At 33.4% G+C, this 13,412-nt stretch overlaps 1 protein-coding gene across 4 annotated transcripts in view; it reads left to right on the top strand.

Moving 5' to 3' along the window:
- Positions 1-13,412, top strand: part of LOC140671537 (tachykinin-like peptides receptor 99D) — an 83,342-nt gene that overhangs the window by 69,337 nt on the left and 593 nt on the right. For 2 of the 4 annotated variants that reach the window (XM_072902877.1, XM_072902878.1), the window contains exons 4-6: positions 2,818-2,968; positions 9,607-9,803; positions 12,362-13,277. In XM_072902877.1, the coding sequence (XP_072758978.1) occupies positions 2,818-2,968; positions 9,607-9,803; positions 12,362-12,719 (706 nt within the window). In that variant the 3' untranslated portion in view covers positions 12,720-13,277. Of the gene's footprint in view, positions 1-2,817; positions 2,969-9,606; positions 9,804-12,361; positions 13,278-13,412 lie in introns of those variants that run through there. The other 2 variants (XM_072902879.1, XM_072902880.1) reach the window with 2 other exon arrangements.

Here is a 13,412-nt window from a genome sequence, read left to right as displayed (position 1 = left end):
TCACGCACACGACCGGAGAATTTCTAATCTCCGCTGTTTCGAACGGCACTTAATTCCCTAAATAATTCGCGTCACTTAATCGAAGCTTTCGCGATTCTAGATACCCATCGTCCTAAATCTCGAGCCGGTCTAAGAATTTCTCCGAACTCGCAATCGCGAGACTCACGCGACCACTCGAACCTCGTTCATTTCGTTCTTCGCTCGATTATCTTCAATTGTCCAAAGTGTAACATCGTCGTTTCATCGATTGGCCGATACAAAAACGCCGAACGACCTCGAAACTCATCGAAGATTAAGACTTTCTTTATGTTCATCCATAAGTATTTCCACCGTTTCCGTCAGCTCTTTTAAGCTGCGTGCACATGGCGAAAGATAATCCATAAAATCGAATTTATTGTATATTAATATATTAAGTATATAATTTCGTCATAAACTATATTTTATAAACTGTGTACAGATATAAAGCCTCTCTTGCGACTTTATGTCCTGAAAAATTACGCAAGACGTAAAAACTTCATTTTACGTTTGAGTACGTATGAGTCATCGTAGATAATCCTAAAACCTAATCGAAAATAGAATTTCATCACCGTTCAACATGATCAAACTTGCAACAGAGCATTGATTGCATCTTTTTCACTTTTTACGATCATCTCAAATGAATCGTTCAAAAGTTCACGCGCACTCGCAAACAAACGGCGTTATTAAAAAACGTTCACCAATATTCAACAAAACATATACATAATTTAGGGCTTATATATATATATATATATATATATTTTTTTTTTCTGTACTTTAAGATCCGATTTTCACATTCCAGCAATTTGCATGTATCTGCAGTAGTAGTAGGACTGGGTTACTTTCGATATTGCTAAGATTTTCCGAATATATTTACGGACAAACGTCCCCAGATGCAGTCTAATCCTCGCATTAAGTGCAGCGGAAGCAAATTTGTATAAATGCCGGTATTAACGCAGCGAGAAACGCCATTTATATCGATCGTTCCACGAATATTCCGGGATCTCTGCATCCGTTCGTTCACCACCATTAAACACGCTTACGATCGTTTTTTTTTTACCAGCCTTCTATGGCTTAATAAAATAAAAACGCGTTGGCGTGTTCTAAATCAAGATTACGCGAGTAAAAGCCGGTGAATTCGCGCGTCGGCAATTTTTATTCGTTTTGGATCAACACCGATGTTCGCAAATGGAAAAATCACGTGGGAATTTCAGCTACTGTGAGTTGCTTGCGACACCTCGTAATCTGATTGCGACGCGAACGCGATGATTAATGAATTCATTATCGTTTGTTAATAATTCTAACATTGAGTACGTTTCAACGTACTCGATCAGGTAAGCTGAATGCTCGCGATTGAACAATTAATTGCTGTCGACATCGCTTTGCAACGCATCGTAACTAACGTAATTAATACATGTGCAGATAAAAGAGGATTAACTTTAATTAGAGGAAACATCGAGAAAATAATAGGTGTGTCATTCAACAATCGCTATTTTTCGCCATCTTTCACATACGAAAATGTCCGATGGAATTTAGTCAACGCGCTTTTTATGTCTTTCATAATAATGTTAAAATTAAAAAATATATTTACTATTCTTGAAATATTATTTGCTCGCATAAAATATTGGAATCTTTTGAATTTAATCCGCGCTCTGTCTCAAATTTTATCTGACAAAAAATTGGTACTTTTCCAACAAAATTACTCATTTATACTCTTTCTCTCTCTTTCTCTCTCTGTCTCTCTCTCTCTCTCTCTCTCTCTCTCTCTCTCTCTCTCTCTCTCTCTCTCTCTCTCGTCATAAATTTCAATAACGATATTGCAAATCGATACTTGTATCTCGTTCGCTAAAGCTTAACAGCAATTATACGATTATCATTAGCCGCGTGTAAATGATTACACGCTTCGAAAATGCTACTGATGTCAACCCTGATCATCGTTCGACCAATTGTAACTTGATAATGCCATTGATACGCTTCGGTCGATGGCAAACAACAATCTGGGCTATGCGCACACCGTTTGTCACTTCATTAAGTCTAATAATATGTATACTCGCTATAATATCCGTTACGTCACGCGGTGATCAGGCTGGTGAATTATTTTCATCGAAAGCGCGATTACGCGCGCCACGAGAGACGGTGCTTTTAAACGAAAGCACGATACCGCGATATTTTCATTCCCTTTGAGTATCGCGTGTCACGAGCTTTTCTCTCGTCTCTGTTTTCATTTAACATAAATTTACTATGTCAAAAGTGAGCTACCACACTCGAAACAGAAAACATGGTTCAACAAAATATCAACACGGATAAATTATACTGTATGAATCATAACATTACATAACACTGTATAACTATGAAAAAATAATACTATATGATCAATTTACATATCTGATAATGCGGCTCTGAAATTGAGATTTCCTTAACGAAAATTTCATTGCGGCTGTTACTTTTACATTTTTAATTTCCGGTTCAAGACTTGCGCAGTGCAATTAAACATTAAATTACACTTTTCTCTGCTACGGAAAAGCGAAATTAATTAGAAAACAGAATTTTTTTCTACTTGTTTAAGCTCTTGGAATATTCAAAGCAAGATACTTTAATTCTTAATGTCGAGTTTAAATAATGCGATCTCAACTTTTTAGCTACAGAAGAGTCGACTCTAATTTTTTTCAAACAGGGTTGATTATTGAAATAAAAGTACGTTTCTCGAAACGCTTTGTAAAATAGAAATTTTGATTATATACATAAAAAAAATATAAATTTGTTCTCGTGTGAGTTGTGTATGATTCCCTAATCTATTTTCAGGTACAACGTTATCTTTATGATACTGACGTACTTTTTACCAATCGGATCTATGACATTCACATACGCCAGGGTCGGTCTGGAATTGTGGGGTTCACAGAGTATCGGCGAAGCCACAGCCAGACAGCTCGAGAACATTCGAAGCAAACGAAGGGTATGTATCGCGTATATAAATAAAATAAAATAAAAATATCCTCCCGCGTACAATCAGATGCTGAAATTGCTTTTATTTCATCGAAAGAAACGTTTGATCGAAAGTCGATTTGCAGCAGCAAAAATATTTCCTGTCCGATTTTTTTATAAGGGTGAGATATTCTATTAAAGAAAAAATAAATTGTTCTTGCTCTTAATATGAATGGACGAAGAAGAAATAAAAGTTAATAAGTTTTGTGAATTCGCGATAAAATTTATTATAAGTATGCTTATTATTATGCTTAATGACTCAATTAAAGTTCTATATCACATATATATATATATATATATAATATATGCCGCTCTTTTCTCTTTATATAATTTTTTGAATACTAAATAAATCACGAATACCTAAATTATTTATATAACGCAAATTTTATTAATCATTCTAACGATTGATGTTATTACAGCAGCACCGTCTTGTTGATTATCTTTGATAATGACGTAACAATATACGTTGAAAAATAGTACGACGCATTATTGGTGTTATGTGCAGCGAGCGAGAAGATACGATAGCGATCATGACATATTTCGTTCACCGTTGTTTTGCTTTATCATCGTCAAAAGATATCTCATTGAAATCTCCGATCTTCCATTTTCTTCGTATCAATGTCAAGCCGTCAATGCGTTTACTTAACATTAGCTTTCGAGAAAAATAAATTAACATTGTTGATCGGACAGAGAGAGCTCTGAGAATTGTACATCGATTATGGTAAATAACGTAAAAAATCGATTGCGAGGCGCGCGCGATTCTACGCATAATAAATATCAGATCCGGAAGTGAATGTGCGGAACAGCATTAAGATTCATACAAAATGATAATATTCTTGATGATATTGGTTTTATCTAACCCTCGTAAACCCGGCTTATCGATGCTGTGGGGAAGGAAGGGAGAGATGATTCCGCAATTTTTTTCCCTTAACTAACATCAGCGATTTTCTAATAATATTCACGCAACAATGCGTAGGAATTTCGAAATTTGTCCTTGTCTTTCCTTATCTTTTAACGGCTTTACAATTTTTATTGCTTGTATGATGGATAGATGGTTTGTACATATGGCTTTCTCCTCGAAACTAAAAATAGATACCTATCTATTATACTTGTAGTGCAGCTAGAAAAATTATACAAAAGACAAACATGTCTGAATTTATTGCGCAATTTCTTCAAACGTATAAATTATAAACACTTCAGAAACAATGATTAATAATATTTATACCTTACTTCACGAACATTTAATTTAATTTAGGATTTAGCAGAACCAACTATACGAAGCTTAGTAGTAGTGATTATTTCATATTTTGCTACATACGAGACGAGATAGCAAATGTCATTATGATGCGACGGAAATTCCGCCGCAACTTGCGCCTTTCTAATTGGGTGCAATCTGCAATGATGGGCGCTTAACTTCGGGTCGAAGATCACACGTATACACGTGAAAGACGAATATATGCAGTGGAAACACCACAGAGACACGACGGGGTTTAAATCTAAAGCCGTAACTTGTAATTAGACTGCCCGGCCTGCACCTTTGCTCGGTCACATGGCAGGCCTCTGCTTCCGATGCTTTGACTTGAACTCCCATCTACTCTCGGTCAATAAAGCGCGACAGGAAGTTTCATCTGATCTCCAAAGGCAATAATACGACGCTGAGACGCTTAGCTAATTCTGGATACAGGAAGGAAGAGAGAAAGAAAAGAAACAGTAGTATTTCCTCAAGGGACGCGCTCCTTTTGTCTTTAAGAAATATATCCGTGCGATTCAATTCGCTCGAGAAAATATAAATCGACGAACATCGACCGCTTCGATGAGTGTTTCATTCTGTAATCTGTTTTCATGATAGAAAATAAATTATAAAGATATACCTTTCGTATCTTCGCCGTTGCCATTATTTCACGAACGTAGTTGCGCGATTTCGCTCATTTAAAGCGAAGAACATTTTTTATTCACGCATGATTATAATATAATAATGATAAATATAACATATGAAAAATTCGTCACACTTGCGAGGTAACAATGATATGAAATAAATATAATTATAATACTGATCTTTAATCGAATAGAGTGATGGTGCGCGGGCGAGAAAATAGATGAAACGTAATTATCAGCTATAAAAGTGACCGTCGTTTAATGGATGTATAATGAATTCGCGACAAGGAGTTCAAATCGATACAAGTACAACAAGATCAGTTGCATATTTTCTCGAATCTATCCAAGAAGTTATATTCGTAATTCGATACTAATACGTCATCATCTCGATGTAAAAACAACAAACGCGATACACATTTCTGTAATTAATCTTAGAAATCTCCGCAATAAAAACTGCCATACAATTTTTTTTATAAGAATACCTTTACCTTAATCTGTGAAAATCGTCAAATTGAAATTATTGATCGCCGAGTTAAAAACCAGAAGTTAATAACTTATCGCTCTTCTTTCACGTTCTTAAAAATTCAAACAAAAACTCAAAAGAAACTTTATATTAACATTTTACATGTGCAACAAAGTCTATTGCAAATCTAATCGGTAATTAATCATTGTTACGACCTTATTTTTTCTCGCTGTAATAATACGCGCAAAGGCGCCGAGCATGATAACGCAGATAATAAAGGTAGCTATATGTGTGTGTGTGTGTGTGTGGAAAACTTAAGTGAAGCGGAAAATGAATCAGAGAGAACTATAACTTACTCTTTCATTTAAATTTCAATTATTTAATCCTTTGTCTTCACGCTTTAATTTTTAATTATAATTTCTATTTCACATGCATAAAACCACGAGTTTTCTTTACTTGTACACGTAGGACTACACAGATAAATCAATATATATATATATATATATATATATATATATATATGCGCGAAGAATGAAGATTAAATGTGGAACTTTATATAGTTTTTATTATACATATATGTTATGAATAATGTATTTTTAAGATGTTCTGAATGTGTAAAACATATTCTTTCATTTATAAATCAATTCATAAATTCATTATTATTGATTTATGTTCACCGAGAGGGAAAAACCCTTTATTTGGAGAATGTGCGGAAGAGAATCGGGAGATATGGCATAACAATAAGCTGCGCGCGCGAGTTCAAGGAGAATCTAGTTTAAGCTACTCTCCTCGGCATGTTCAAGCGCGGCGGGAGAGCCCCATTGGATTTCGATTAGACGACAAAAGGCGTCTGCTCTGCCATATTCGGAATCGCTGCTCCATTCCGTCACATATCGTATCGACGCAATGTCCCGACCGCCGACATACAGGCGTACGGGTTTCACGTCCGTCACAGAGCAGGCAGTGTATTACAAGTGGCAGCCCTTATGTAGACATACCGCACCGATATGTGTGGACACAAACGGCCGATATCTACTAGAGTAAAGACCGTGGTGTATCACAATGGTTGCGATATAGCTACTTTATCATTCAAGGCATGCATGCATTATTTTTATATATAATATTAAAAAATATAATATATTATAAAATATTTAATATAATATTATCTATAAAAATATACATATATATATATATATATATATATATTATTTATGTATATTATACATATATTATATCTACTATTTAAATATTATTTCCTTTAAAAAAAATTACTTGCAATTTTCTTATAACATTTTAATAATTTCTCTCTTGAGAAATAATTTATTTGAAAATGGAAAGTACTTTGTTCAGCGGAATTCAGTTTAGTCAAATGATATAAGTCGCTCTCTTCATTAAATTTACATACGAATGGAGCAAAGCTAAAGCTTTTTATTATTGTTTGTATTTCCCTTTCCAATTCTTAGATAACGGTAGTGTTCTTAAAAAATTTAAAAGCTCTCAATCGTGTGATATTTAAAATGCAACGAAATATATGTGGTTTAAAGAAGGTGCTTGCGAAACATAAGCCGGAGGAAAAGTACTTGAGCTCCTCGGAGTGTCGTTCTTAAATTTGAATTGCGAATATGTCTGGCACTTAGGCGTGTACATTTGCAATGGTCCCATTAGCCCTTGAAACGTTATACATCAAATATCTCTTGTTCCACATATCTCTATAATAAAATGATTGGTTTCATGTTTTGCATTTTTGTTAAATATAAAATACTGGAACTATAGTAATAAACATCGACTAGACTTCTTTTATAGTCTTGGACAATTACATTTCTTTTGCGACATAACTGTGTCGCAAAAGAACGAAAACTCTCCGAGATCGTATCGTATCGGATGTGTACTCAATTCACGTCAGAGAAATGCAAGAAACGGAAACGGCTTGTAAGGTATAAATGTGTGTGCTATTACAAACCCGAGAATAATGGAGAAACTAATAGCGAGGCTAGGCTCTGATATTGTTCGCGAGAAAAAGGATAGGTGATTAATATGACCAGCCGTGTCAGGACGCACTTCCCTTGACCTTAATTAGACTTACCCGACAACCGCTCAGTATCCATTCTCCTTCCGGATAAAATACGGCGAATGGATATGCTTCGTGATCCGAATTGTATAGTTCCGCTTATTTTGAGAATCCTGATCCGGGGGCCAATTCTTTTCGTTCAACTGCTAGAAGAATCGACATCAATAGGAATCCGCTAATTTCTCTCGCCATTCGGGTCTCTTGGACTGTGGCTTTTTCTTCCTGAAAATAAACGCAATTATATGCGAATGAATAATCATTATATAATTTCGAGTTATCCTCAATTTTAGACGAATTTCAAGATAACAAATTTCAGAATATTTTACACTGTGCAGATATAATGCAAAATATCCCCATTATTTATTTTTTTTTATTCACGTACTTATTCATTAGTCACTCTGAAGAAAATATGAGGAAAAAGAATTATTAAAGCAAAAACGAAGAAAAGAGAGAGGAAAGATAAATTATACAAGATACTTTTTAAGCGCTATTCAAAATTCATTGTTTGCCGCGAACAAAATGCTGGCACGATTACCGTGGATTTTTCTAGCAAGGAAGAAAAATGCAGATTCTTACTCGACTTTGTAGAAAACGTGGGTTAGAAACAATAAGAATTCTGAGCATATCGCAAAGCCTCGTAGACACTTGCCGGAGGTCAACATAAGTAATATTTGGATAGAATATCACGATGCGCTGCGTTATAGTAATTTTTCGAAAGTATTCGCAATATTAAAATTGTCTCTTCCAACGTAAATTGACGGAGACATACTTATTAATTTTATTGTAGGTTATATAAATTGCAATTCCCATATATCTGCCTCAAATCATGATACATATACGTGAGAAGAATCTTTCAATTATCTAAAGAAGCTAATGAGTTCGGCTTGTAACTACCTAAGAAATCCAATTTAAGTTATTTCTCAAGTAGCTGTCCTCTGCAAGCTGTCTTCGCCTGATTACAAGAACTATACCCTGCGCGAAATGGAATAGGTCGTTAATTTCAAAAGAAAAAAGAAAATCTCTCACTGAAAGGACAAGAGCGTTTTAATATAAGTATTAACGCGAAAAAAGAAAGAATAAGAAGAAACATTGCAATAATAATAAAAGCGACGAAGCAATTGACACGTTTCAAATACTTTGTTTTGTTGCAAATTTAATCACCTGTGCAATTCTTCAATGTAAAAAGTACATATTGAAAGATATTTAATGTGTGTGTGTTTATGGATCAAAGGATCGAAACAAAAACCGACACAATCGATAGTTTTATTCTCGCGCTGCATTAATAATTAACGCGGAGCTTGTTAATTGCCACGCTTTGTCAAGCAAGAAATTAGAAATGCTTGAATTGTCAATAACGCTGCTACTTTCAATGGGCGCAATATCATTTTGTACAACACTCATTTACAAAATGTCAAAGGAAAAGACTAGAAGGAAAAGAGTTTGCAGAAAATTCTGCAATAGATTGATAGTGAATATAATTACTACCTATTATTGCTGTTTTGTAATTAAATTTTGCATGCCTTTTCTAACTTTAATTAATCCATTCTGAGAGTTTGCCTGTTATTTCTCGATACATTTTTCGTAATATTAAATATTTAAATATTTAAAGATTAAATATTTGTGAAAAATTCACGTTTTCGCGGTATCACGAGCAACGCGAATGAAATCTAAAAGGTGTTTTCATTAAAATCATTGGTAATTTAGTGACATGAAATTCGCGCATATCGTACATATCTCTATTATAAAATAATTAAGATTATTTGAATATTATAAACTGTTCAGATTGTAATGTTTATATTATCTCTTCAATTCTCAAAACAGATATGAAAAGCTGATTGCTTAGACTTGTCTTTCTCGTTATACTACTTGAACAGTACAATTTATTTAACATTATAATTTAAGCATAATAATAAATATCTCTGATTGTTTATAATTGATTGTGAAATTAATGGCAAAATCAATGTATTAAATTGTGATACGATAAGAAGAGATTTAGCAAGTATTATCTACTTACAATAATTTATTTTTATGGGTCTTTTAATTATTAAATGTATGCACAATATAAATTATTTCAAGTACCATCAGCTTTCGGTTTTTTTACATTAATATCTTCATAACAACATTGGAAAGACTTCATAGAGAATCGCAGATAAATGACCGACGTCATAATTTTTCGACTGATGGAAAATACTTTTTATTGCAGGTCGTAAAAATGATGATAGTCGTAGTAGTGATATTCGCAGTATGCTGGCTTCCGTTTCATGTATACTTCATAGTGACGTCCTATTTACCAGAGATTACAAATGAACCATACATCCAGGAGGTTTTTTTGGGCATTTACTGGTTGGCGATGTCCAACAGCATGTACAACCCGATAATTTATTGTTGGATGAATACTAGGTAAGAAATATTTATGCTTTTTTACTCAATTATATTAAAATTGCATTATTTTGTTACTTCATTCTTCCAATATATTGTCTTATCAAATATATAAAGTATATATCAAAGTAATATACTTCACATATTTAATAAGACAAATGTATACTACATATTATAATTTCGATATATTTATAATTAAAATCAAATCGTAATGTCGGTTAAAATTCCAGATTTATTTCCTGAAAGTCCATCTCGTATTTCATAAGATAAGCGAATACGTAGACATAGTATCAACAAATCCTCTCTCATTCATTAACAGAGTTCGCCAAAGTTTTCCTCTCGTCATTTTAGATACCGTACTTTACTTCATAAGTTTATCTTTATCTCTATATCGAGGACCAACTTAAATTATTCTATGTTAATTAGCGCGGATTTATACACACAAATTAAATATACGGATTCCCGATCTACAAAATATATCGTTCTTGTTCTGAGAAAAACCTATACATATATATATATATATATATATATATATATATTAAATAATTAAATAATTCCTCTGAGAAATACTTCGAATTCTTCCTATCATTTTTATAAATCGCGTATATTAAAACGTGATATGAAATATATATATTTTTATATATAAATTTCATTTTCAGATTCCATTACTACATTTCTATATAGATCATATACTATCTTTCAAACCATCGAGATAAAAAAATTCATCAAGCGGGATACGCTCGCATATTTGTGAAACTATAGAGATCTGTTGAAATAGATTAATCATTCATCGCGATCTTTGAATTCAGCTTCATTTTAAAAGTTGTTAATTAAGAAAACCCGAGTACTGGCGATTCATTTCGCTGCCGCTACCTCATCGAGAATGTTTGACAAACTGTCGGGAGTTAATCCAACGTAGCACAGAAGATAAGCTCATCCGGCTTTAGAGATACTTCTACAAAGTAGACGGGAAACCGAAGTTATTACGGAACACAGAAAATAACACCGTTGCGCTGCCATTAACGCCATTTACACAAACGCGACCCATTTTGAATGACGAATATTTCCTTTTTCCTGGTTAATTGAAACGCGCGGTCAACTAGACCGAGATTCCGATAGAAAATATAAGCGTCCTCGCGGACGGAATGGCCTGACTAACACCGCAGAAACGTTGTTTCATATATGTATACGAACATATATGTCGATCTGTACTCGTGTATGCTCCAGAGACATCGTTAACCGAGGTAAAAGCCACGAATCTTTTATCGAAATAATTTCACCCGCAAATGAAAATATGAATAGAGCAACGATCGGCAATCGCTTTGACCCCAAACATCCCGATCTTTTACACGTCACACGCAGCGTGCGTTTTGTTTCCTTATTAAAATCGGCATTGCAAAAATTTATAGTCTTGTACAAAAGTGTAATATAAAAAATAATAAGCAATAACAGAATACAAGATATATGATATGTCTCATTGTGCGAGATACGGATAATAGTGAATTTCAATTTTTTTAATATGTCATTGATTAAAATATGTTTTAATCTCTCATAAATATTCGTATAGATATAATGATATGTGTATTGTGTTTCTATGCTCAGATTGCAATCTCATTATGACAATAAACAATAATAATAATGACGCGATATATATTCTTTATGTAATAATTGGATTATAGTCTTTTCTGTATTATTTGAGCGGGATATTTATTTTTCTAAAAAAAAAGGTGATTTTAGTAATGTGCATTTCTTAGAAGATTTCTTCTTTTGTGAGAATGTGTGAACAGAAGACGAACCATGTAAGAAAACTTTGCGAGCTACTATATTATAATTTACTTTTGCGGGAAATTATAAAGTGTTAAAATAAAATTAAGAAATAAATTTTCCTTGAAAAATAGTAGTTTTTACGATAATCTTATTTCTTATTGTTAGTACTTTTTGATAATTTTTCTTCATTGTTTTTCTTCGTAACATGAAAATAGACAAACTATAAGAAAACTAAATATTAAGAATTTTATGGTAGAAATATTAAGAAAAGTTACGGTTATTATGTTACAATTTTTTTTACGGGAAATAAAAGTATCAAGACAAATTTATATGTGATTGGTGTGATATGTGAATCGAATGACAGAGATATTTCCTCAGAAAAATTAAATGCTTTACCTCTCTCTATATATGTATTATTTAAATCATTCATTTCTCACGGGGATACCATAGAAAAAAGACGACCTATACGAGAAAATTTTACGCTCTACAGCGACTATATTACAACTTCTTTTTATGAGAAGTAAAAGTGCTAAAACGAAAGTTATCATGCGATATATGAACCTTTGAATCAAATAATCTTGATTTATTATGAAAAGACAATTTTTTAATACTTATATCTCCAAACTTTGCATATTCTAAAACAAAATATAAAGGAATATTCGTGTGCAGTTTTTTTAAGTACAGTAAGATTGTTTTAAGGAATAAAGATTATTTAGATTAGAAATTCATACATCATAATATAATTTAATCTCAAAAATAAATTTAGAATTTTTTACTAATGCTAATCTCTCTGCGTGTTTTGTACACTGCAGATTTCGCCGTGGCTTCGCCCAATTTTTTTTCTGGTGTCCATGGATACGAGTGACAGCGGAACCGTCCCTATCGCGTTCGGAGGCCGTGACGTCGCGCTATAGCTGCACCGGTAGCCCGGACATGCACACCAGGATATCGCGGAACGGTACGTCCTCGTGCACCGCCTCAGAGCACGCTTGCGACACTGGCTCCACGACGCCTAAGAGCGAATCGCAGCCTCATCCCGAGCACGCTAATTTGGCACGAAACGCGCGAACTTCCTCCATAGATTTGTGCAATTTGTCCCCCAATATCATCGTCGATAGCGTCGGCGACGATGGCGCGATTGTCACATCCAGGAATTGTACATCGTACTGATTACCACGAAATTCCATGTAAACTGGTGCACTTAAATTTAGAGAACGTTTAATTTTACATTAAACAATTCATATCTAATCTATACAGACTCTCTACATTCGATTTTCGTTTTTGAATTTTTATTTGCGTACTGTATAAATTCGCTGAGAAATGAGGATCAGATACATTCAGTGCTGAATGTTGTACAATGCAGGTTAAATTCGTTTCGCTTGGTTATCGATCTCGGCTCAGCAACCTGGAAGGCCAGGAAAGCAATAAGCGTGATGGAGAATAAACTGTAATTGTTACACGTTTTTCATTTGATAATATCATTAATTCGCGAGAGATATATTTGCAAGATCAAGAATTGAATCAACTAATTCCAAGTCAATTCACCTCTGAAGAGATTAATTTTTAGCAGTAAAATTACGTTAAGAAATATATAATTTTAACGCGTTGTTTCTCCAGAGAGTATCTTTTTTAATTAATAATTAAATGTTTTTTGTTCTTTAAAATAACTATTTTAGAATATATAATTTTATAATTCGTGACACACATACACATTCACATAAATTCAAGAGCGAAATCTATCTATAATTATATATTTTAATATATATGAGTTTATTTACTTTTTTCTCCTATATATGTTTTCTATATTATATAATAGGTGTAATGAAAAAAAATATATATAGAATTCTATCTTGAGTTTTATTG

This window comes from Anoplolepis gracilipes, chromosome 12, assembly GCF_047496725.1.
Source record: "Anoplolepis gracilipes chromosome 12, ASM4749672v1, whole genome shotgun sequence".
Taxonomy (NCBI): Eukaryota; Metazoa; Arthropoda; class Insecta; order Hymenoptera; family Formicidae; genus Anoplolepis; species Anoplolepis gracilipes.
The sequence above is the reverse complement of the archived record's forward strand: the minus strand, read 5'-3'. Positions and strand labels throughout refer to the sequence as shown.